The sequence below is a fragment of the Larus michahellis genome, chromosome 7 (assembly GCF_964199755.1).
Source record: "Larus michahellis chromosome 7, bLarMic1.1, whole genome shotgun sequence".
In the NCBI taxonomy this organism is placed as follows: Eukaryota; Metazoa; Chordata; class Aves; order Charadriiformes; family Laridae; genus Larus; species Larus michahellis.
Genome location: NC_133902.1, coordinates 18,469,489 through 18,496,067, shown reverse-complemented (window position 1 = coordinate 18,496,067; position 26,579 = coordinate 18,469,489). Strand labels below are relative to the sequence as shown.

Genomic DNA, 26,579 nt, shown 5'->3' with positions numbered 1-26,579 from the left:
GCTGATGGAATTGCATTATAAATAGCACTTCCTTTCTCAATATTGCAAATACAAATTGGTGCGCCGCAGCAAATAAATTACCCCTAGGTTTTGAAGTCAGACCAGCTGCTAAATTTTTCTTGGATTTCATGATACTGCCCAAAGACAAAATCTGCTATTTGCTAGTTCCCTGGTAATATAGTAAGACAGCCACACCAAGCAAAGTCACTAAGGAGGATTTTATTCGTGAGGTTTTGCAAAAGCGGGATCAGCTGGACAATGACAGTGCCACTCTGAACGCATTTCAGGAGTTGACAGTCCTACCCCTATTTTTTTGTCTTTCCATTCTATTGTCTCCTGAAGATCAGAAATTTCCCTGACATAGTTCTGCTGTTTCTTTTGCAGCTGTTGGATTTCCTGAGAGACAGGAGCAAAACAAGAAGACAGAAAGCAGGTAACAGGTTAACAAAGGAGGTCAAGATTGCAGTGATGCCAAAGAATGAAAAAAGTCAGGTGCTAAAGAGTATCTTCATGCAGAGTTTCACAGTTTCTGACATCTCAACTAAACCTACACCCCTGAAGACAACCACAAGATGACTTGCAACAAAGCGAGACAGGAGCCGTTTCCTCTGCATCTTCACAAACAGCTGTCCGAAATACAGCTTATTTCATATTACAGACAAGGCAAAAAAGAAGTCCAATTTCAGATAATACTTATGAAAGTACTATTTCTGCTAGTAGTATTTCTGCTAGTCAGCGCTGAACCTGTTTGGCCTGAAACACTAGTATTTCTTCAGGTGAGAAACTTGAGTAGGGAATAAAATTCTCCATGCCTCACCTTCTACACCCCTACTGCTAACTGGGAACATACCAACCAAAGAAGTCATTAGGGAAAAAAAAAAGTTACTTACTGCAAGCATTTCTTCTCTTTGCTTCAAAGCCTCTTTGATTTCCATGAACTGAAACTGCAATATGCTATGAGCGTGCTTCTCCCTCTCAAATTCCTATGAATAATGACATGACATTTTTATTGATCAAAAATAGCATCCCATGAAAAAGGAGAAAATAAGCCCAAACGCAAAGAAAATGCTTACTGCAATGCAATGCTTTAATATTCCTCTCATCACATTTCCACAAGAACACAATTTTTCCAAGACGCTATTATTCCATCAAATATAGAAGTGACAGGCATCATTTAGCCAGTTTTGTGAGCTGAGCGGCAGGCTGGCAGCAAATACCTTTTACACTCAAGTCCTGCAGACTTCGCAGATGAATGGCTGAGAATTTAACCCACTCTTTCCCTGTACTAAAAGTTAGCTAGGCATCGTGGGCTTTAAAAAAACCACATGGTATCTTCCAGGAACTATGTGTTTTGAAGTGACACTATAGTCAAATGCCCCAAGGGGAACAGCCAGTTCTGAAAAGCTAACACAAGCCACAGCTTTAGTATTTAACACCAACTCACTAGCTGTCAGACGCTAAATTCATGTAAAACTTAATTCAGCACTCAACCATGTAGCTGCCTTAACTATATAAACTGCGCAACTCTGAAAAAGCCCTCTGAATTTACTGTAAAGATGGAATATAAAAGGACATGTGATAATATTAATACAGCCTTACGATATAAAACGTTTCTTCACTTCTTCAGAAATTGCTTTATAAGAGAGAAATTTAGGGAAGATTCCCATCTGTATGATCACAACCACATAACATGCTGCTATTCCACTTGCTTTAGCAGTAACTAAACCGTTAACTTCTTTAAAATCTTGACTAGCAATTTGGTTGCCTCCTCCGAAAGGTCTCTGCGACCCACCCGCCCCCCCCCCCCCGAGTCTTTCCCTGTTCAATAACTTTATGCCATAGCTATATACATACTTTACTTTTTTCTTCATATTGCCGCCTAGACTCTGCCAGCTGTTCTTCTAACTCTAAGAGCGCATCCTTTAGGGTATCTACTTGGTACATGAAATTTGTTTTTTCATTGTCTAGTTGAGCATTTGACACCATGGCCTTCTTGTATTTCTCTTCAACTTCAGCTAGAGAGTCCTGCAAAGAATAAGCAACCGCAGTCAGAGTCAAGTTATAAAGGATACTTTGCCAATCGAGACCTTCAACAAGAAAATTAAGGATGAACCACAAGCGTGCTGAGTAGTCCTACGGAGACAAGTGCTAATCGTGTGCTAGCGAGGCTTACCGACTGTCCCAGCGTGAGGATAACCTCCCCGGCGTTCCCACCAGACCTCTGTTTACAAGCGAGGTACCTCACCTCAGGACAGATAAAACCTTTCCTCTTCTCTGCTGCTTCAGCTTCTGCTTTCTCAGAGGTTTCTTCCTTCTCCCTCCTCCCCCTCTGCCTGCACGTTGGCAGCTCAAAAGCAGCTGCTGAAGATGACAAGTTGGAATTTTTTTTTTTTAAAGGTAAACTGGCCCTGATTTAACATCATTTTAGATGATCTTAGGCTTTAATTTAAAGGCAGTTTGACAGCCACTTCACACAAATTTCAGGGATCCTTGCAGTGTGGGAACCGCTAAATATACCGCCTCAGGAATTAGAATTTGCCATGAAAAAACTGCAGCTTTGGTGACCTGATGTATCATTTTTCATGAGGTTTCCTATATCACATCCCTTCTTTACAAATTTACGCTACAAGACACAATTCCCAGGGTCTCGAAAACCTCTCCTGTCAACTTGACCTGAATATAAGATACTGAGGTATTTAGAGCAACAGATGATGGCAAAATAAAGATCAGGAACATTTTCCATGTTGTGCAGTCAAACTTTGCAGAATTTACTATGGAAATAAAAGAGTTACTTTAACAAAACAGTGCAAATACGCAAACGAGGAGGACACTCGTGTCAACATTTTAGTTTACAGATCAAGCAATTTCTCTCGGAACTTAAGTAATTCTAGTAATTACACCTGAAGCACAGGTGAGTTTCATATACTTCCCTTTTCATTCAGTCAATGGAACTCGGGATGATAGCGGCAAAATTAAGTTTGAATCAGTTTAGTTTACATTTCTATTGACAAATAAGAGAATTTGTCTTTAGGGACGTAAAGTTGTACAGTTCCAAACACAAACTGTGTTGTTTCAGTGCACTTTCCGGCCCAAGGATGAGAAATCCTTTCCTTTCCCCAAGCAAAGGAAAGCAGCCAGGATTTGGAAACAGTGGTTAGGATTAAATCTCAGAAATTAGCTGGCAAGGAAGTATATGCAAGTCAGAAGTTAAGGCAGCTGCTGCACCCCTCCTTCAGCGTGCAACGTTTTGTTTTCTTAGCATCAAGCAGTGCGGCTTAGGTACAAATCACCACAAAAGGCAATCTGAGAGACACGGATTGAAAAGTGACCTACATTTTTATGCTGTATGATTATTTTGCTACACGTGCTATACAGTGACCAGGGAAAAAAAAAACGGTTTTACAGAAAAAGGGCCAAACTACTCTTTTTCCATTGAGAGCTCACTTAACATGGCAGCATCTTCACCTGTCACAGCGTTAGGCCGATGACAAAGTCAGCAATTAATGCTGATAAATGTTGCATTTTATGCCTGGATGTCTACAGACATATTTGCAAAGCTGCCTTTTTCAAAAAAATGCAGCTCATGTTGCTGCTTACTCATGTACGAGGTGGTGGTGGGCAGATGCACAGGTTAGTTCTTGCACCAAAATTGGTTTATGGCATCATGAAAGTGGTGAACGTTTCCTTTGTCCCAACTGCTGTGAGGGTTCGTTCTTCACGTAACAAGCTTTGTTACATGAAGGGTTGGTACAAGAATTGTTTAAGGGTGTCTTCTGTCATCTAAATATGAAACCAAAGGGATAGTCACCACCTCACACGCACAGCCTTCCAAGGGCACGCTGGAACAAAAATATACAAGCTTTTACATTCTGATTTTTCATAGCTGTAGGACATGAGTTTTAGTTCATCTTCCAATATTGGGAGGCTTCCCGGATTAGGAAACTGAAAAAAACAACCTAATTATTTTAATTTCCTAGCAAAATTATTACCTTCTCAAAACAGCAAAGACAACATGCACTAGTAATCAGCAGCCTTTCATTTGGAAGCATTTCTCACCACAACCAATCGAGCTCAGAACGGGATACTCTTTCAGTTAATGAAATGCTTTTCACACAATTTACACCCCACTCCCCCCCAGAAGAAAGCATGCAAGGTCAGTTCTAGGTCTCACACTGGCTCTCTGAATGTTCAGCTGGTGTTAATGATCACACTCCCCGTCTGCAGTAAACCAGTACCTTAATTTCTTTCAGTCCCTGCATGTATTTGCCTTCTACATCCTGAATCTGGTCCTTTAACTCATAGATATCCTGAGGGAAACGGCAAGAAAGGTGAATGATGCCACTGAAACTAACGGGCAGAAGCGCGGCTGATAGCAAAAAGCAAGTATCCAAAGTTCTCACTTAAGTATTTCTACCACGTAGGTTAAGTGGTCTGATCCTAACCTGAAGCCTTGCCAGACAAGGAAATTTCTTGGTTAGAAGTTTACGCTAATTCTGCTCTTCTTGACTGGAAAAAATGAGATCTTCAATGTTAAGGATAAGATACGGACCCAGCTTCAAAGCCTCCAATAATTATATGCCCCAGCTACACCGCCCCTCTCTGTCCCTCTCAGTAATTATCACCCTTTTTGAGGAATTCTGCTATTAAGGGTAAGAGCTGCCAAAGCCAGCCTAAAATACAGGCTACGCTAGAGACGTAGGAGAGACTGTATGAAAACCATCCGTCACACTAAAGTTAATTGTGTGTCCTGTTTCACAGTCTCTCTCCCCTTTTGTCCTTGGTCACCAGCAAACGGCTATCTTTCAGCTGTTTTACAGCGCTGTGGAAGTGGGACAGACCTGCTTGTACCTGAGGTCCTAATACAAGTTCCAGACACTTTAACTGGCTGTAATTTCAGAGGAGTTGTAAGTCGTATGCATGAAAGTTAACAGAACTCCGATTCCCCATTTTAAAATAGTCTTCAGATTGGAGCATTAAAAAAAAAACAAAACAGATTACAAAAAACAATTTAGCCATGGACTACCCAGCCAGGCACACAATGATACGAACAGGGGATGGCACAGCTATTTGCTATTCAAAGGTGTCTAACTTCATGGAATCACGAATTAAGACTACAAAATACAGCCCCCTCCCCAGATCAGCATCCCATAAGTACAGTGCTTCTTGTATTATTTCAGTCCTCCTATCAGCGTGCTATATTGACGCCATTTCCTGTTTCATTAGGGTAGGATGAGATGTGTCTGTTAGCATCAGTCTCATCCGATATCGTACGCCACAGGACTTCACCCAAATATTCCTGCAATACACACTAGCTTCCCTCTAATGAAGCTATTCACTTATAGCACACAATTCAACTGCCAAGAGGGGGAGACAAGGCAGCTTCTTTTTTGGAAAGAAGTCTAAACCATATTTAATAATAGCCTTTAAATAATATTAGTCTACTTAATAATAATGCAGGGGACAGTCCTAGTTAGCATTAGCCTGTCAGTCCCAATTCCTGCCGACAATTTCTATCATCAGTAATGGGAACATCAGCACTACTTTCAAGAATCTTACAGTTTATTATCACATGCAACGCATCAAAAAATTCTGACCAAAAGAGCCATAGCTGAGAGACAGATCCGAAAAATTTATGCTGGTTTAAAGTATTTCTTACCTTGATTTCTCTAATAGATGCCTCTGTATCAGCTGAGATGGATGTATCCCCGCTGCCTCGTCGTGAGGAAGTCCCACCCAGAGAAGCTAAGGTAGCTGCAGATAAACTTGAAACAGTACGTGCTCCCTACAATCACACACAGTTAAAAATGGTTATGATTTTTTTTCCAGATACAGTGTGGGTTTGTAGTTTGTTTTTTGGGGAGTGGTTTTTGTTTGGTTTTGGTGGGGGTTTTTTTGTTTTTTTTTTTTTTTTAAATAGACACATTACACCAACCCTTGCACTTCTAAATTATGCAAATTTGATTAAAAATGTAACTTTCTAAGAAGAAAAATCAAAGTGTCAAAATTTAACAAGGGAAACTAATGAGAAAAGGCTGGTCAGATGTATTTAAACACCACTGAAACAGGAGCTTGCATGGCTTAGCTTCTAACCATTAATTCTAAATTAGACAAAGTCTTTAGGGGCTAGTATCATCTTGCCAGATATTTTCAAAACTTGTAATAATACATTTTGTGGATGCTTCTGACTGTCCCTCAAGCTGCTCTCCTTTCGCGGGCATTTATCTGTTCTGCAGCAGTAGCCACATTAACTGCTTTAGTGTACTGAGGGTTCTGCATTAAGCCAATGCCTCACTACTACAGTATCTGCCCCTTTTATTATAGTCATTTATTTTTACATAATACCATAATTAAAATCTAATAAATAAAATCAGTATTCACTTGGCTTAGCCTAAAGCAATTTCAGCAAACTGTTACTGAAGGTCAGCTACTTAACCTCTGAATAACCAGAGGTTTAAAAGTTTGTCTTTAAAAAACCGTAGTAGTAGAAGGCTCTGTTAATTCAAAGTTCTGCCCCACAGTGGATTTTCTATTTGACTTCTGCACACTCAACTACCTACCAAAAAGGACATGAAGAAAGCGTTATTGGCAGAATAATTCAGAAGATCCTTCTTACCTTCTCAAAGTCTTTTTCTGGCCTTTCCTCAATCTGTAAAACAAAGATGTAGAAGGAAACGTTAGATAATAAAGGAGAAGCGAAGGCAGCAAGATATCAGAAAGGGAATTCTTAAACCTGTGAAAGACTTCATTAGCAATTTCTCTCCACTCAAAAAGCAGCCGGCTCACACAGAACAGCGGTGTCCTGGCTGGCAGCTCCGGCACATGGCCAGACAACTCACCTCAGATTTCTAAGTAGTACACAATTGAGCGGAATATACTTATCGATAAAAACTTATTTAGTCTATTAAATAAGACAGAGGAATACTTTTTTTCCATATTCTACATCACAGTGTTTCAAACATGAAGATGGCACTCGATCTAGGAGTTAACAAAGCAAGAACACAAAGACCTACATGGGCATGAACTTGAAGCCCCAGATATCCTTCTCCGGACATAAAACCAGCTGTGCTGACAGATGCAGCTACTCCCATTTACTTTAGAACAATTTAAAAATATGCCTCAAATGGACCCAAACAGCAATTCGCTTAAGTAGAGAGGTTAAGTTTTTAAATTGAAAGATCACTAGATTTCCACACCAAGAGAGTTTCTTGAAGTTACATGTTTTTATAGACCTTAACTAAAAAAGGCTACCTCCAAAGCCTGCTAGCACATCCTCCCCCACTGCAAAAAGCAAGGTACCAAGTCAGACTTGAAGGACTGCACTGTGTCTGCACCCCTCCCAAAAGAAGAGGAACAGGGAAAAAAAAAGAAAAAAAGAAAAGAAAAAAGAAGTCTAAAGCTTAAACCCCCTGAAAAGTTTACTTCGCTCAAGACAAAAGGCTTCAAGCAAAGATCTAAATAAGCTGAGACTACAAAAACTGATGCTCAAGTGAAATATCAGGGACCAGTTCAAAGTCTAAATAAACAGCTCTTTTCTGGTTTCAGTACTTCACTGGAATTTACCAATTCAGAAGAGAGATCCTGCGCTAAAACTAGTCTAGAAGAAACAAAACAGAGCCAAAGTAGCTTTTAGGAGTACAGAAAATTACCACGGACACAGGCAGCTTAAACGCTTAAAAGAAAATTAGAGAGCGAAACCCACGTACAACCTGAGCAGAATTTTTCTTTTCCTTGATAGGAACCATCCTATCAACATTTTCCTGCTCTGAAACCAAACAAAATATACACGTTTCCAAGAGCGGAAATTTAAAATCAAGTGTTTCATCATTATTCATCTTGCTACTGGGGCTGGGGATACTTTTTATGAGTAGCTCTATCTAAAAATGAAACTCAGTTTAAAAAAAGTAGTGCATGAAAGGAGAAACTTAGCAGAACTCAAGAAATCCAGACGATGTCAACTTCTGGGAACGTGCCCCACCACAGTCACGATGGTTTCCCAAAAGATTTATAGAAAATTAATGGCTTCCCCAGACCAAGAACCTGAGAGCCAAAGGGAACAGTGTTTTTTAAATGACTGAAAAAAAATAATCAGGATAGATCCGATTCAGGGGAAGCCAAGGGATAGTTAAGTTTCATTGAAAACGCACTCCAAAACAACACCTCTTTCCAATCAGTTTGCATTTGGCATAGGGTTGTTTTTTTTTTTTTCTTTGAATTACACACAGCAACATGTGGATGATCCCACTCACTATTTTTCATATTACCCATGGTATCCTAGGAAAAAAAAAATCCCAGAAAGGTGCCTATTACAAATCAGCCTTTTACACTGACAACACATCTTGTATCATAAATTCCCTATGATTAGCATTAAGAAAATTTAAGACTTGGGCTTCTAAGTAAAATAAGCCAGACTTAGAGCACTGGATATGAACTTTGCTAAGACACTGAATACACAAAGTACTTGGAGGGGGGGGGGGGGAACCATTAAATCTCTGAATTTGGATGCAATAAGCGAAGGTCACTGATGAAGGCAGATACTTCAGTTCAGACCCAGTAAACAAGATGGACTTGACTTTTGCAAACAGCCTATTATTTTCACGCCAGACAGCTCCCAGTGGTGTATTGGCAGCCTTCTACCCCAGCCAAACACTCTGTTGTTGTTTATCCAGATGGCTGTGGCAGTGTAAATATTGTGTGCTACCAACCATTACTATATACATCCCCCCCCCCCCCCCCCCCAATCTATCTATATACATTTATTTATATACAGCCTTTTGCAAAGTCTACCTTATGGGCTCAGGGCACAACTCAAAATATTATTCTCCCTAAGCCATTTGCAGAATGTCCTCTGTTTTCTGAAAAAAAAAATGTGCAACCACCGTTTTTAATAGATAAAGAAGGGAGCAAATGTTGGTACTTTTTAACGATGCGTCATGACTTAAATAAAAGCTTCCATTTAGAAAGGGGAAAATGTTGAAGACAATGTGGTGAGAGATATTCATACCGAGGACATTTCTACTCAGCACACTCATAACCACGCCTCTGAAGCTTCCCACACATTTATTGCAAAACAGTCCTTAATAATTCTCTGAGGTGGCATAATCTTTAATAGTTAAAGCTATTAAGTAACTTCTAAAATTGCAGCGGTTTTAAAAAAAACCACCCCAACACAAAACCCCAGAAGATTTCCTTTTCCCTAGCGATGCCCTCATCCGTTTAGTGCCACGAATGGAACAGTCAGAGCATTTTCTCCTCAAATACAGTAACTACCATTACCAGTTTATTTAAATATTAAAGTTTAAAAATTGAGTATGTCTTGAGGAAAGCCAGTTCCTCATTTTAACACAGCGTCCTTTCATCACAAAGGTGCCTCCTGCTACGCAACACTTTTCTAAGCAAAAAGTCAGTCTGAAACAAGCAGCGTTTAAATTTTATGAATACGAGGCAATGATACACCAAAAAGCTGTAAAAAGTGTCTCGTAGAAAGACAGAAGTCTATTTTAGGTGAATATTTATAGAGTTTTCATACTGCTCCTCTTTAGGTTAATGTATTCACAGTATCACTCCTTTAAAAAGGTATATCCCGCTTTCCAACAGCACTCAGCCACCAGAGGGAACTCCAGGTTTTCAGCTCCCGCATGGTCCCCGACAAGCCCTTTGGCATTTGATCCAGTAGGAAATCAAACAGCGAAAGATCAGGAAAAAAAAAAAAAGAAAAGAAAAAGTTTATTTTTATTTGAAGCTGCACAGAATTCTTGTGCCAAAATACTTGCCTTCCCTATTATCATTCAACAAAGAATACCGTAATGATTAAACAGGCTGAAAGCAACCTCTCCACCTTCACAGTCTATACTCGGCATAGCCCTTTGTACAAATATACTGCCTTCGGGACTTTTTCACGTGAAAATAGAAAGGACTAACAGAATACTTGCTAGAAGAGGAGAGCTAAAGAGGAACCCACCTAATGATACCAGACCTTTAACTTCTAGAACATTATACCGTTTTTCATTTCCCCAAGGGCATGGGTCTCTAATCACAGATTACCTTCCCCTTCACTAACAAATTTGAGCCATTTTTACTTGAGTGTGTAAAAAAAGCAGAAAAAGGAAGTAATTTTCCAAGGAACTCCAGCCTGTGCTTCTTTGTTTTGTCAAGGGGAATAGGTAGGTTGCTCTCTGCAAAATAAGTACAATGGGCTCAGAGTTCAGCCTCTTCCGACAGCAATTTCAGAATAAATCCAGAGCCACGTTACAAAAATGTCAGCAATATCAGAGGCTCATGGCAGCTGGAAACTTAACAAGAGCAAAAATCATCCTGCAAGTCTATATATGGATATAGCGCCTATTTTTCATAGATAATAAAAACATCTTAGTATAATGTTTGAAAAAGTGTTTCTCTTTACTAGCTAGTGGGTTAACCCTTGAAGCTCTTTGCCACCAGCGAGTGTCCGAGACAAAAATCATATTCACCCGTTTGAGATGACTCTCAAACACCTACTGAAGAGACCAGGGACCCTGGGACAGGTGAGCATTACACACCAGCAGCAAGTAAAGAGAAAAATATGTTTAGATCGACGGAGGAATTGGGACTAAGGCACAATTTCCAGCTTCCAGCCTACTAAACAAGGCTAGAGAGGAAGGGCAATGTGAAACGTCCGCAGTTGGGTAGCGCCGCGTACCACCCTCGGGTATGGGAACAACTGCAGCATGTTCAGTACGTGGCCGTCACGGCTCAGCTCCACCTAAGATCGTGCATTTAGATCAACTTCCTCATCAAAGCAAGGGTTGGTTTTAGGTTTGGTTTTTTTTTTTTTTGGATGACAAATCAAATAAAGATAATTTCCTGCTCTTAAAGGAGCACAGCACAGTTTGAAATGCAAATATGGCCCACACTGAAAAAAAATAATAATCTTGCAATAGGTAGTGCTGGACACAGGATGGTATCTATAAAAACAGGGATTAAAACTACCAAGAAGTACTGCAGTCGATATAACCCCTGCTACAATCCCCATCTTACCAGTTTGATGAGCTGGGCTGGGGCAGGCAGTACCACAGAGGGCTCCTGCGTGTTTTTCCAGTGAGGAGGCACCTTAACACTAGCAATTAGCAATAAGCCTTTGAAAGTCAGCAGGGGGAAAAAAATCACTGCTGAACTTTGTCAGGTCTAAAGTGGATTTGTCAGAAGTATCTTTGCTCAGGAATGAGTGTTATGCCAAACATCGTTGCTTAAACAAACTTATCAGTCTCTGAAGTGTTGGTGCTGCAGCAAATCCTCACTCCGGAGGGGCCGAAAGCACACCCGGGCTGTGGGTGGCTGCGCTACGATATGAGCCTTACCGTAAAACTGGGAGCGCAGAGGAGAGAAGGCAAAGCCTGAGCACACTGATAACCGCGTCCGTGAAAATTCTGACTGTCTGCATTTTATTTATGGTGAGAACATGATAAGATTCTTCACATAAAGGAAAAAAAAGCTATTTGCAACTGTGCATTAATGCATGACCTGAAGACTGCACACTGGCTCGGCGGCACTTGCATTTCGGTCTCGCGCTTTTTAGGCTCGTGCTGCTGTCGGTACCAGGCTGCCGACGGCTGTGCCCGCCCTCTGGGACGCCACAAGAAAAGAGAGAGTTAATATGAAAGATCATCTTCCCAGGGTAGCAAAAAGTGCCCTCTCCTATTATTTTCCCTTCCTTTGCTCAGAAAGTCTTCAGATAAATACTGCTGCATTCTATTTCAAATGTATAAATAACTGCTTCTCACTAGTAATTTATTAATTTTTAAAAAAAGCAATATTCCAGCAATTCATACTAAAAAGCCCATCTCAGCCAAAACATGCCGCTAGCTCAGGCACAAGATTTACCTCCGCCTGTGCAGACAGGCCTGATGTTTGCTCTCAGTAGTCTTAAGATCTGTAACTTTATATCGAGTCTAATGCCTTAATATTAAACAACACATTTGCATATCCGCAGTAGCTGCAAGGACGGCAGACAATAATTACTAGCAGGGATAATGGGAAAGATGTTGAAGAAAAATAATCAAATGGCAAACTTCATGCAGATATACTGAATTCTTAAAAATGCATACAAAAGACAAATATTCACATGTTGTGTTTAAGTATCTTCCTGGCTTTTACTATATTATAAACATAATAACGCAAATGAGAACACGAGCTGGCGAAGCTGCGTGCAGCAGGAAAACTACTGTCGCTTTCTGCTCACTGTTTAATGAGCAGTGGTGAAAGGGGGAAACAGAACTCTCAGAAAAGATTTAAGGGCTGCAGTAACAAGATACTGCACGCTTTAATTTAGAAAGTTAAATTGAATCATTCTCCATTCTCAATATGTAATTTCTAACGATAGTCAGGCTTGGGAACGGTTCCATTTTGGTTTTCTGCCTAATAATGCCCATAATCATAAGAAAATCATATTTAACTTCAGTGTTAAGCACTCATGATTACAGTACATGGATTTTGTAAACTATCACACTCTCAAGGGACGTAAGCAGCTGGAAATTCAGCTTTTCAACCCATCAGATACTCTTCTTTCCAGCCATTTAAGAGGTAAACTTGGAAACAAATCTTTACGTGTGTAAACGCCAGAATATACATAAAGCAGAATCTGGAACGCACGCGTCTCAATACATTAAGGTATCAAACAACTCAGTTTTGGGGGTAGGCAATATTAAAACAGTTCTAACGAAGACTACTGATATAGCCAAAACCAACCACTTTTTTTCCTCTCATAAGTTATCACCATCGTCCAAGGAGATTTTTATTCTTCCTTTAGGAAGTCCAAGCAGATGAAGTTTCGGGAACGAATGAGTGGAAGCGATACACTGCTAAGCCCACTGGAAGACAGGGCTCCGTTTCAGCATCTTTACTGCCAAGATGAAGTACAAAGCTGGAAATGTTATCAAAATGCCTCACACCCTCTGTTGGTAAAAGGCAAGGCAAGGGATTCCTTACTGTGAGTTACATGAAAAGGTGTTGCCTATTTAATACAGGGGGGAAAAAAAAAAAAAAGAAAAAAGGAAAAAAATAAATCACAAGGTGCTGCTGCATTGACCCCGTGTAGTAATTAGAACTTTTACGAGCAACGCCACCCCGTTAACAAGGCTCGTACTAACTCGCATCAGGAGACGCAAAGCCCCGGCAATGGGGCCTTTTCGACGCACTATGGCATTAACTCTCAGCTCTTCAAGGCCACGGAAGTAACAGAAGCTTTTCAGACCCTGCAATAAACCACTAATTTTTAAAAAATAAAACGTGTCTGGTGTCTCCTTGCAGAGCAGATTTGGCTTGGCACCTCTCCAGCGTCAGTGCTGACACAGCTAATCATCTCCAGCCACTTGCACACTAACAGTCCAAAGGGTAAGCAAAGAATTGAGAGACAAGAAATCCCCTATAGCTCCCAGGAGGGGCAAGCTGCATTTTGTGATGACTGTAAGCAACTGGCGGGAGTGACTCAGACTGCATACAAAACACACGTAATGGAAACCAACATTAATGTATGGGAACCCAGTTCTTCCGCTTAAAGAACTTTAATGGAATCGCTGGTTATTCTGATTGTTTTCGGCTTTGAGGATAATTGAAATTCAGTTCGCAAAGCCATTTAAGAAGTATTAGTAATGTAAGATATATACTGCAAAAATGCGTAGCTCAGGACTAATTAAAATACTGATTTATTTATAGGTCACCAGCTGCCATACATTATCTGATGAAAATCTTTTTTTTTTTTTAATGAAAAAAATAAAATCATCATTTTAAAAAGTGGATGTACCCTTGTCTTTAAGAAAAGCCAACACTTCAGAGCACATAGCTCTATTCTATCACTTCCATTTTCTTTTGTTCCAGTCAGTTTATTCAGCTCTTTCTCACTTAGGAGAGGGCTCGCTTGATGATCAAAAGGCTCTCCTGTTCCCTGCCTGATGACAAGAAGTAACCCCGCAGGGAGAGTTCAGGCACCTTTCACCGCCGGGTGCAGACCTACTGCACAGTTCTAACTGGAGGAGAAAACCCCCGGAGCGCACGGGTTTTCAAACCACAGGCTGCGTTTGAAGGGGGAACCAGCACGATGGGGGATGTCAGATACAAAGCAATTCCTTACTGCGGACAATGTGTGTTTACTGAAGAGGAACACTCCAAATGTCCATGTTACAGCTTACTGTGTTGTGTGCCGTGGTAGCTTCTTCCATTATCCAGATACTCCTTTTTAATTAGTCCTTAAGGCAACATTTACAGCAAAGCAACGACGGCAACAGGATGTCGTGACTAAAGGAGCACACTGTATGTGTTAATTTATGATCACAGAATCATGGAACGGTTCAGGTTAGACGGGACCTTAAAGATCATCTAGTTCCAACTCCCCTGCCCTGGGCAGGGACACCTCCCACCAGCCCAGGTTGCTCCAAGCCCCGTCCAACCTGGCCTTGAACCCCTCCAGGGATGGGGCAGCCACAGCTTCTCTGGGCAACCTGGGCCAGGGGCTCACCACCCTCACAGCAAAGAACTTCTTCCTAATATCTCACCTAAATCTCCCCTCTTTCAGTTTAAAACCGTTCCCCCTCGTCCTATCACCACACTCCCCGATAAAGAGTCCCTCGCCATCTCTCCTGTAGCCCCCTTTAGGTACTGGAAAGCTGCTAGAAGGTCTCACCGGAGCCTTCTCTTCTCCAGGCTGGAGAACCCCAACTCTCTCAGCCTGTCCTCACAGCTCCAGCCCTCGCAGCATCTCCGTGGCCTCCTCTGGACCTGCTCCAACAGGTCCATGTCCTTCTTGATGATATCACCCTCCTCATCACTTCGTACCTTGGGGATGTGGTAGGTAATATGTGGCAGGTCCCAGGAAAACAAGCACATTAAAGCTTCACTAGGAGGAACACTTCCATGAAGCAAAGCCAGTTTACTGAAATTCAGTGCAACACTTCAAAACTCACTCTCCGTGAAAGATTAATGTTGTAATAGACCAGTTTACTGTAAGCTGCACATTTCCTCTAAGAGACGTGCTACTGCACTCTGCTACTGTCACCACGCTATCAGGCCTCGCTCTGAAATTAATCAGGAAGGATATTCAGAGTTGTAAACAGCTAGATGGAACAACCACAAAGAGAAAACGGCAATATGCCATTGGGGAAAAAAAAAAGACCACAATTACTTCATATCTGTAAAAAGCAGAGGAAAAGGTCTTGTCTTGGTCAACTGCAGTCACAGGGGTTGGTCAAACCTTTAGCGTTTGAGCCTTGTTCAGCCATAACTAGTTGGGAATTCATGATGCTAGACGTGCCGGGAACACGTAATCCTCCTAGCACTTCTCCATGCTAAAGACTCTGCAGTGCCTGGTAATCCCCAGTCCAACAAATACGTTCCAATTCAATCTCTGGAGAGCCCCTGCAGCTTTGCAGCAACACAACACCAAAACACTGCTGAACGGAGAGATAGTAAACTACTTCAATGCTGCGCTAAGATCTAGGGTCTCCTGATTTTAATAACCAAAGGAGATGCAGCGCTAGCATCAGCACCACAGCCTTTTTCAGAACACCCTTGGCGATGTGCTTTACGCCCAACTTAAAAAAATTTAGCATTGTCACATGAGTCCAAAGTGTACTTTTATTGTAAAAACATCTGCACCTGCATAGGAGTTACTTTGGTTTTGTAATTTCTTACCTGGTTCACCCCTTTTTTGTGTTAAGCATTGCCCAGATGGCTCAATTAATACCATAAGAAACTGTATCACGAGGGACAGTGACCTCTTAGTACAAGAAAGACCTTGAAGAACAGAGGAATTAAACAGTTTAGGGATAAAGAAAAATATAGAGGAGCTCACCACTGGACTGGCCCGAGCAGAGCTGGCTCTTGAAGATGCCCGAGATCCTGACCCAAGGTAGCAGCTGTACTCAGAAGGCTGCCGCAGGTAAGCCGAGAACAGCAAGCAGAGAAAAGAGAAAAGCATTAGAACGGAGAAGGGAAGCAAGAGAGGATTCAGAGCATTACATCTGAGGTTAGTTACAAAAACGGTTGCATGCAGCTGGACAAAGGAACAGCAGTGGAAGTCAGAGAAAAGACACCTCAACCGTTCATTTAAAAATTAAGGCAAGCAGTAATTCCAGCTGACAGACCAAGTAGAGCTTTGATTCAACTCTTAGAATGACAGAATACTAATGATTTATTTATACATATTAAGATACCAGTCACAAGTAAACAACTCCCAGTCTCCATACAAAAGGCTCAATCCTTCTACTTTTCAAGAGCTCTGAGGTTCTCTGGTGAGCCTTCTTCCCATGTTCCCAACATTGTGCACATATAAAATGAATCCGTGCTCCACAGGCCAAAGCGAGAACCATCCATCTACGTGGTGACTAAAGTAAAAACTGAGCCCGTCTCAGAGACTGAGTATCTCTCCTGCTCTTCCAGCACCTGCAGTCCTCATCTCCTGCCAAAGAAAGTATTTCAGTCTTTCTTAACAGCAAACATCTAAGCAGCGGTGTAGAACAGACAGTGCTGACTTATCGCCGACAAGGACAAAGCACGTGTCTACGCTGTTTTATTTCCAGAGGTTATAACGGAGCAGAAGTAGAGAAGGGAAATGCAAGTTTAAAGCATCAGGGCAACAGAAACTAAAACTTAATTCTGGAAATGCATTTTAGAATTATTCCCTCTATTTTCACAGATTTCAGAGCAGCAGCTTCACACTCAATCTTGTATTTAGATGTACTTTATGGAAAGATACATAAGCATATATATAAAAGGAAGGTTTTGATACATTCAGAGCAGAGAGGAACTGAAGAAGTTTTTGAGGTTTACCTGACGTGATGTTTTTCCTATTGCATCCCTTGGATGGGATATCTTCGTTTGTTTGAGATAAGCCTCTCGGAGGCCCAGACGATACGCTCCTGGCTCTTGGGAGAAGCCATTGACAGTGGGCTCCGAGCCCACCAACCACAGATAACGTGGCAATTTTGACAAGGCAACTGAACGCAGCCCTGGTAAAGAGGCATGTCAGTCCATCCAACGTCACTGGCAAAGCTTGTACCCGCACAAGGGTGGAGGCTGTTCGGGGATGGGAACAGCACGAGGAGTTGCTCTGCTCAGCAGCTCATATCTGCCTGCTCATGACCTTTATGCCTTTATTTTATAGGCACTTAAGACTGTTTCTCAGACACAGAAACACTGAAGTCTAAAGAATTATCCTACTTTTGAGATGCATGTATTCTGTCCTTTTTTAAAGATTTCTTTTATGAAGTTACCTGGCTGCTACAGGAATCCCCTGGAGATCTCAGCTCCAGAGACAGCCAGGCCTTCACCAAGCTACTGGAGGGCTGTTTCAGCATCATTAGTCACGCTAACAAAGTGGCACAGGATTACATGAAAATTAAGCTTACAGCTCTAATAAATTATAAGAGGGTAAGCTGGAAATAACCTCAGCTACGGTACAACTGTAAGCTTAGTTACTAACCACAAAGGATTACGTTCCAAGGTATGCAGCCCTTAGCAAGCCCCAGAAGCGGGGCAGAACGTGACCAAGCCGTGTCCTTGGGTGTCTTATGTGAAGTCACACTGGCGTCGTGCACCTGAACTACTGAGCTTCATTTCAGACATGAGAATATGCAAAATTTAGAACAGTGTTGGGAACACTTGCAAACGGTGCGCAATCACGGCCACTTAAAAGTTCTAAATTAAAAGCAAAAAGCGCTCTAGCAAATATTTAGCTTTTGTTTTCTTATTAAGTAGTTCTAGCAGAGAAGCCTTGCGCCGTCAGTGGTGATGAATCCCATATTAATGTTTCACAGGACCTATTTATTCCGAAGCTGCTCCCTCTGTATCGCAGGGCAGAGTATGGAAGCAAGCGCCACTTGTTCAGCTGAGACCGAGCAAGGCCCGTTTCAGCCTCACCCCCTGCATTCACCTGTCATCTGATCATCCAAAAGCATTCTTTGGGGACAGCTACCTAACTGGCATGCTCTCTACACAGTAAAAGTGCCACGAGGTTCAGAGGTGTTGGAACAACCACAGATAACTTGGCAATTTTGACGAGGCTACTCCCTTAGAGGCAAAAACCTCATGCTTCACCTCCCTCATTACTCCAGGCGACTGTGCAACAGAATCTGGGAAGGTTGGGCTACAGGTTTCCAAATACCTGCGGCACAGGGTGGGATGGGATGGAGGAAGGGGAACGAGCACCAGCATTTTATTCTGTGTTCCCTGCTCAAGCCATTAACGGTGGCTGAAAGACCTGTAAACAGCGCTTGGGCTTGGAGCCCACTGCCAATGGCTTCTCCCAAGAGTAGGAGTGTATCATCTGGAACTCTGGGAGAGCCTTATCTCAAACAAACGATGACACCCCATCCAAACAAAGGGCTACAACCACCTCAGCACAGCCTCGCTGAACTGCAGGCTGCCACAACAGTCCAAACACATAAGGATCCATGAATTTTCCAAGGCAGCCAAATGAAAACAAGGCACAAATGTGAAACAAAAGGTAATCTGAAGCTTAACAGCAGTAGCAGCAAGATGCGCAGCCCAACTAGTCAATCAGTGCGACTGCAAGAGGATGGCACAGCCCTTTAAAGACTAACAAGCACTTAGGAAGCATTCTCGAAAGTTTGTTTCCTTCTCCAAGCTAATAAAATTGTAACTTTTAACATTAAATTAACACTGATGCTTTGTCTTGAGGCTTTTTTCTGTTCAGGCCTTGGGTGGTGTTTTTGTAGGTTGCGGGATTTTTTGTTTTGGCCGTGATTTTTGGGTTGTTTTTTTTTCCTCTCTCCTATAATCAGCAAAGGAGTTCAGAGGCAGAATAAGCACTGGGTCCACAGAGCAGAACTTAAAAATCAAAAAAGAGTGGTTTATTTTTTCCAGGCAGATACACCAGCAGCAGATGAACTGCCGGGCCCAAACACCCACCACGACACAGAGGCCCCATCTGAGAAGAACTGAAGGCGCTTTCTGCATTCCAAACCGTAAACCGAATCCTGCAGCCTCTCTTTTTTGAAAGGAAAGAATTTATGTTGTCATTCCTCATATTGTCTCTCCCCAAAAATGACAGAGCCCTCCATTCACAGGAAAATGTGTTTTGAAAACGTTGTCACGAGTTGCCTGAGACGTAACTAGAGAATATAAACCCAAGAAACAAAACCGAGCAAGCCAAATGTTCACAACAATCCTTTACTTCACACTAGCAGGTAAGTGCTAACGGGGGAGTGATTTTATTTGCTTATCTATTAGAAAACCCTGTTTTATTCTCAGTTTTCAAAAGAAGCAGCTCGTGGAAACTGTGCTCGTACTTTTGCCTACAGCAGCAGGCTACGAGTCTCACACAGTCCGTGTTAAACCTTTCCTTCCTCAGCCCAGAAAAGACCATGTTCTGGTACAGACAGGACAGAGACAAGACAACAGGGAAATGCAGAAAACATCTTACAGCACGAGAACTAGAGGCACTATACCGACGACTCCCACTGTAAACGCTCTCGTCATACACAGACGCCTACAATTAAAAGACAGAGTCAGAACAGGACCGACAGACCTCGTTCCGCGTTTCAGTCCGGAGCATGGCAAATCCACGAGGTGCAGCGCAAAGGACGCGGGGGAACGAGCAGCAGGTGCAAGGACAGGGACATCTCCCGTACACAACCACGAGCAGCATGCAAGTGAAGATCTAACACTACCTGGAGTCAGTGAGCTGGCAAACACCGTAAGGGACGTGCAGAATCTGACAACCACCCCCCGGTCCATCGCACACTCATGCACTTCTAACCGTTCTCCCCATCATCACTTCAACAGTTTGTGCTGCCTTCCAACAAAACAGCTACATCAATTCTCAGGTTGTTCAACTCTGTTTAACTTCCAGTTCTGGCAAAATATTCGGGTAAAAAAGCGTCCACGCTTACGCCTGATAAATTTCGTTGCTAGCCAGTTTACCAAATTAATAAAAAGCAGGAAGATGCGTATTCTAAGACGCTGGCTCCAGTTGAGCATATAAATGTCTGGCTCAGGAAACACAGGAAACTCTACCTTTAAGCACTGAGAATAAAATCTGAGAGAAGCTCATTTTAAAGGTTGAACAAGAAGAGTGGAAATTGGCTACAAAATTTTTTTCAGAGTTTTCTTAGCTGTTTCACAACCAGAAAGAATTGATGTTGCCTCTCTCCGGCCTGCTCCTGGCACGTTGTAGCAAATACACCAAAATGAAGACAACCGTCTCCATCCAGAGAGAAACCTGTGGCAGCATCACAACCCCACGAGCACAATTCCAATGGGAATAAAAGGAAGGACCAGCAAATCCAGGACTGTGTAAACAGCATTGCACACGTGCATTCAGATGGATTAGACACCAGTGTGAAATAAATGGACCCAACAGGAACTACGGAGGTAAGAGACAAGATGTGCATGGCTGAAGGTGAGTGGCTGCAGTATTTGTGTTTAGAGCATTAGTACAACAAACCCTGTAACTTCTGGCTGGCAGAGCATCACTGTACAGCAAGGAGGGCTGAGGAAGACAAGCACAACACTTTTTTGCATAGAAAATGAAACATAAAAAAAGGCGCCTACGGCAGAATTAACCACCTCGGTGAGAGATTAGGATCATAAACTACAACAAAAGGAAACCCCATGTAGAGAATATTAGTTATATGCGCCATAAAAGCGTTAGATCTCGGCTCCCAAAGACTAAGAATACCAAGCAGACACGTGCATTTCCTACAGGAAGGGAGGACACGACAGTATGCAAAAGGAAAACAGCATAATTTAGTTTTAGGTTGTTAAGTTGTTATTGTCTCACACACGTTTGTGTATAGCAGCCAGAAAGGGTGTTTCTCCTCACTTCAACCAAAGCCAGAAAAAGAGCTACGCACAAAGGCACAAGTGTTTTAAGATACACATTTTATGGGTTTCACACAGCAATAAGATCATGTCTCATGTATTTCATTATTAAACAAAAATGCAGAGAAAACCCAAATAATTCAGGACAAAATTACGAATGCTTAAGTCAGAGCACCATAAAAGAAGTTACTTTGCTGTTAGTAACCATCATTCACTAGACGAAGCAATTAAGTTTGGAGAGCACATACGGCATCATGTATGTGGCATAATCAGGCGTGAGAGCCACCCCACAGCGATCCCCAGCCCACGGCTGGCAGGCAACGTCCCCATCGCCGGCCACCACGCAGCAGCGGGCAATGTCCTCCCGCTGCCGCCCGTGGGCAGGATGGGCTGCGGACCACTGCTGGAGCACCGCGTGGCCGGGCTCTGCCCACACGCTGAGGACAATCCAACCTCCCAGGCAACTTTGAAGCTTCAACAATTTTCTTGTAGCAGTCTGCGAATTGCTTGCTTGTAATTTCATTTTGACGCAGACTGGATTGTCTTAAGCTTGCTAGACTGACAAAGTCAGCAGAGTTGCCTCAAATAGAATAAAGAACTTCAGTTAATTAAGATTTCCCCTTATTTTTCCAGACCGACTGAGGCCAAAATAACTGTAGGAAAGGGAGGAGCAGCAAAGGAAAACTAATTGTGCTTGTTTTAAAACAGCTTTCCATTACTCACTCCCATCTCAAAAGGTCTGTTTTGGGTTTGTTTTGTTGAGTTTCACTAAGAAGAGCTACAGAGGCTCTTGACAATTGCTCCAGATTCCTTCCTAAGTCCAAGAGGTTGCATTATCCGAATGAAATCAGGACAAATCCAGGCCAGATAAAGCCAGAGGGCAACAGACCCAGTTTCCGTTTTGGGAAGAAGGTTGAGATGTGGAAGCATAGCCGCTGTTGTGGAGACCCAGATCAGGGTAGTATGAAGCCTGCATTAATAACAAACAAAAAAGCCCCCTTGATAACTCAGCTTCGTAACATGAAGGACTCTCTAAATTCCTTTAAATGGGAAGGAGAAAGTAAATTAGGTGCTTACGAACAGCAAGGAGTCAAAGCGGCCACAGATGTAAAAAGAAGAGATAACTGCATTAAGGAAACTGCACTAAAGACAGGAAGATGTGTGAAAATTGTGTGCCCTTTCCATTTGTAAGGTAGAGATTTTCTGTAAATAAACAAAAGGCCTTTCCTATGTCCCTACAGCCTCTTACGCACAAAATACCCATTTGGTGTCTTTTCCACTGAAAAGGCTTTAAACCCTCATGCTCTCTCCTCCCTCCTCATTGCTATGACCCAAGGTGACAGTATGCTGCAAGGACAGGGTTTCTATGGGACTTGGAAGAAGATGGACCACATTTCCAAAGGCATGTATGCAGACCCCACCTCCCCATGTCCCAACCCTCCAGAGATGGCTCCTGTGCTCGCTCCGTCTCCTGTGACCAGCCCTGCAATAACACACGGGTCACAAAGGGGTTTTTCAAAGCCTCCCAGGCGCCGTTTCCCAGGGGTGGGGGCAGGCAGGGGGGAAGGGTTGTTCTCAGAGACCTCCACCCCTCTCCCGTTTCCGCTGTGCTCCAGAGCTCCCCTTTCCCAGCTCTTCTGCACTCACTTCTTACGGTGGTCTAGACAGCCAAGATACTCTGCTTTTAGCGGTCAGCAATTACTCAGCTTTCTTACGAGCCCTAACTAAGCCTTGCGTCACCACTTTATAAATCAAGTAGGCGTTAGCTCCATCTACAAACGAAGGAGCTGCAGCAAATTAAACTTATTTGTTCTTGACACCGCACTTGTGTCACTGCAGGCAAACAGATCTCTGGGTAAGACAACAACCACAGGTATGTACCGAGGGTGAATCACTGTCCAGCCTCACAAATCTCAGACCCTTTCTGCCTCGTTCTCCCTGAATGCCTGTAAAGCAAGGCTTTCACTGGAAAATCTGAACACACTGAACTGAGTTTAAAGAAGTGACTTTCTTTCCCACCTAGAGAGTTTGTAATCCGCACGGGGGCTACCAAGGCACGTGGCATTATTCGCTTTTAAGGAATCGACCTGTGACGTTGCAAGTAAAACGTGTGAAGGTTGATCTCCGCGTGGAGATTTCTCCATTTGGTGACTTAAAATCGGACACCTGTTTTGGAAAAAACTGTTTTATCAGCAGAGTCATCACTTCCTTGCTGACCTGAAGAACTCCGCCTCTTCTCGGGTTTTCGTTGTCACTTTGACAATCTTTATGGTGCAGTTTGGGGTTTTTGAGGACAGGATTCCTAATGGTGAATGCCAGCCAGGCTGTCATCAACTGGTTTGGTGTGTCAGCCATTCTCGGTCACCCCCAAACTCTCATCTTCCTTCTAAATAATGAAGTATCTAAATACGCTTAGCAATGAAACCAGCGAGGAACTAATGGCATTGCTGTAATTATGCTCTACATGCGCTAAACCGCCATGCTCCGAACCCTCATACCAAAATGATTTTAAATAATTTAAATGGAAAAAAAACCAACTTCTTTTCCCTGGATAGATGACTTACGGCTATTTTGCTCTTCCTGCGGTACTTACAGCTCTGGAGTATGCCATTAAAGAATAAGAACATCATTTGTCAGAAGCACTACATAATAAAGTTCCTTGAACTTGTCAAACGGTTCAGCGAGAGTGCCAACAGCAGGACACACTGTTTTCTTCACAGTTTAACCAACAGGATTTCATTTTCTCTTATCCACATATATGGGCTAAATGCATGAAACCACATGGAAGCAAAAATTTAAAATGGACATAAAATACAAGGTTTCATTTCACTATTTATACAAGCGCCTGCTTAACTTCATGCTTACAAAGTAACTCGCTGAAGCCTCTCTGATGTTTAGCATGTATTGCTCAAACACTTAACTAAATGGAGTCTTAGAAATAGTTTATTTTTCCTCTAAACACAGAGCTTTAGTCTGCATACCACTGAATTTCTTTAGAATTCTTGGTAGCATAAAGATCAACAGGCTCTGGGCTTTTGTCTGACTTTGTTAAAATAAAGGCAAGGGAAAAAAAAGCCTGCCGAGTTCCCCTCCCTACCCCAAGGAGGCTCTGCTTGAGACAATACCTTTAAATAATTAGCACAAACCCCAATACTTAACAAAGCAGGACAATTAATTCCTGTAATTGACATAAAACACTTGTGCTGGAACAGAAGGGAACATTGTGACCCACATACACACAATGGAGTTATTAATTAAGAACTTTTTGAGCAAGAGAAGGACATCAATGGTAAGTAGCTAAGCAGTAACACTTGCACTGGCTCTTCACCTCGGGGAGGGGGGGCTCCAGAGACCCTACGATATAGTTTATACAGGAAAAAAAGCCCAACAACGTTTAGTTAAGCAAACTTCAAATAAACAACATACATTTGGGGAAAATTCAAAAATCCAAGTCCATCGTATGTATGCAAATCTGAAGACACAGAGGAAGATGCAGGTGAGGGTCAGGAGCGTCCATGTTGGGGCGCGACGGGACCCGACTGGCACAGGGTGGAGAACCACCGTCCCGCTGTCCGGCACATGGAAATCCTCCACGCCAGGCACCACCAAACTATTTCTTGTCACAATTTAACTTTTACCCAATTTTGTTTACGAGTTAAGCAGCTCTGGCTTCCCAGTTCTACTTGTGCCAAATTCAGAGACATCCCACTCGTGGCCTCATTTTTTTTTATTTTTTATTTTTTTTTAAAGACAGTTTATTGCTGCACCTCCGCGTCTGACAAACTGCAAAACCCACAACATGCAAGACAGGAAAAACCTGCTTTACCACAGAAAAGAATGTGCTAATTAGCTTTAATCCTATTAAATAGAGCAATAGATTTTATAGCAATATAAATCATCTACTAACCCTGCTAGATTTTCTACTCTGGGATGATCCATACACGTCTTCCTCATACCCATTGGTCTGTTATGGAAAGAAAAGAAAAAGAAAAAAAAAAAGGGGCGGGGGGGAAAGAAAAATTGATGCAGGCCCAAAAGGGAATTTTTAGCAAAAGTCATCATTTATGAAAAGCAACGGCAGAGACAGAACTTTTCAAAGATACACCAGAAGTGCAGGATTAGGTCATGATTTCAAACACGAGGACACGGACATTTGTGTGTCTGTCAGTACCTGTAGATCAGCCAAAAATGTCAAGGATACTCCTGCTTGCCTTTGCTGAGCCCATTTTTTTTTTCTTTTAAGAAACGCTTTTGCTTCCCCTATTATTACGGCACTATAGCACCTGTGTCTTCAAACACTCTGTGAAGGGAACACGGGACAAAAAGGGGACACGGGGGATGAGAGACTACAATAAAAGAAATTTATCACTGTAGTTATTTATGTCTCTGGCAGCTAAGCAATTAAAAAGCAGAAAATTGTCCAAAAAAATATTAATTTTAAGTTTATATTTGAGAAATTCGGTTTAGTAAACATGCAACGCTGGATGAAATGTTTAGCTTTCCTCAATTACATCAAAATTAAACCCAGACAGTGACCATGTGCCACATCCCAGTGTTTTGTGTGGCAGTCCAAAGAGTAATAAAGAGATTTTAATTGGTTCAACTGGCTTCCAAGATGCTCCATAGCCTGCCGTCTTGTTATTAACGTGTTTTCTCTCAAAGGAGGAAAAAACAGGCTCAGAAGGAGCATTTCACAAGCAGGGTAAGATGCTTCAAAGTCCCTATGGCAGCAGGGTCAGGAATAAAACAAAACTGTCGCTATGATGCAGTTTTTAGTCTGGAAACATGACGTCGAAGAAAAGAGAACAGACCCAAAAGTCAGCTCAATCGATACCATTAAAAGCTCAGATTTCTCAAGCAATTCACTATTCCGGCATCACTTCACAAGGCCCGAAACACTGAAAATGAGGAAGCACTCTGTGCATTTGGGGTTGGGGTTTTTCAGTGAAAATTTAACTAAGATTTCTATTCAAATTAAGTTTCGAAATTCAAATTTTAATGCATCCAGAAATGAAAATCCGCTAAACCCATTCTGAATCAATTTCCAAGCAAAATATTTATCATATACTATACAGTGGCTCCCATGAAAAATTAAACAAATTAGCTTAGAAACCAGTTTAGACCCAAGCTGGTGAAGCAACTTCTGGGAAAAGCTGAGATTCTCTACCGAAATGCAATTATTATCACCACAAATGGGAGGGCCAACATCCAGTTTCATTTTTTTCAGGCAGAACTGATTTGAAATACCTCTATAAGCCTCCTCCCTGTATCTTTCAGACTTCAAACGGAAGCCCCACAGCTAAGGTTATTTCCCTTGTCACTACGACCCATCCTCTCCAGAAACCTCTCCAGCACGTATTTTTGAAAGCCAACACTCCAGACAACTCTTGAAGAGCAGGGTCAATTTTATCAGAGCTCGCTGACCTTTGTTCTGTGCCACATTGCCATGCTGAGCACCTGAGCATAACCTTCCTGGAAACTAGAACAAATAAAACTGCGTACTGGGGAGGCTAAAACATTCAGATTTTACTTGTTCTCCTTTCAACGTGCAATTGACCCTATTCTTTTCTACATTTTCCTCTTGCTTTTAACAGATGCAGAAAACTTTCTCGTTGCCGTTATGTCCATTTATACTTGGAAGATTTTTTACCTTAGACCGTGGCTAATGCTTCTCCTTCAGGCTTTCTCAATCCCACAGCCAGCTTGCACTTCTCAGAAAATTCTCTGCTGATTTCTGACATACTGAGGAAGCCAAACCCAGCCTGGCAACC

The 26,579-nt window shown here is 42.2% G+C and overlaps 1 protein-coding gene across 29 annotated transcripts in view; it reads right to left on the bottom strand.

Moving 5' to 3' along the window:
• Positions 1–26,579, bottom strand: part of LRRFIP1 (LRR binding FLII interacting protein 1) — a 115,251-nt gene that overhangs the window by 18,116 nt on the left and 70,556 nt on the right. For 8 of the 29 annotated variants that reach the window (XM_074595284.1, XM_074595272.1, XM_074595280.1 and 5 more), the window contains 11 exons: positions 24,716–24,772; positions 21,698–21,778; positions 20,432–20,476; positions 19,409–19,474; positions 15,818–15,895; positions 6,614–6,646; positions 5,657–5,782; positions 4,236–4,307; positions 1,855–2,025; positions 891–983; positions 304–396 (listed from right to left, as the gene is read on the bottom strand). In XM_074595284.1, coding sequence (XP_074451385.1) covers positions 304–396; positions 891–983; positions 1,855–2,025; positions 4,236–4,307; positions 5,657–5,782; positions 6,614–6,646; positions 15,818–15,895; positions 19,409–19,474; positions 20,432–20,476; positions 21,698–21,778; positions 24,716–24,772 — 915 coding nt within the window. The remainder of the gene's footprint in view (positions 1–303; positions 397–890; positions 984–1,854; positions 2,026–4,235; positions 4,308–5,656; positions 5,783–6,613; positions 6,647–15,817; positions 15,896–19,408; positions 19,475–20,431; positions 20,477–21,697; positions 21,779–24,715; positions 24,773–26,579) is intronic. The other 21 variants (XM_074595287.1, XM_074595289.1, XM_074595281.1 and 18 more) reach the window with 9 other exon arrangements.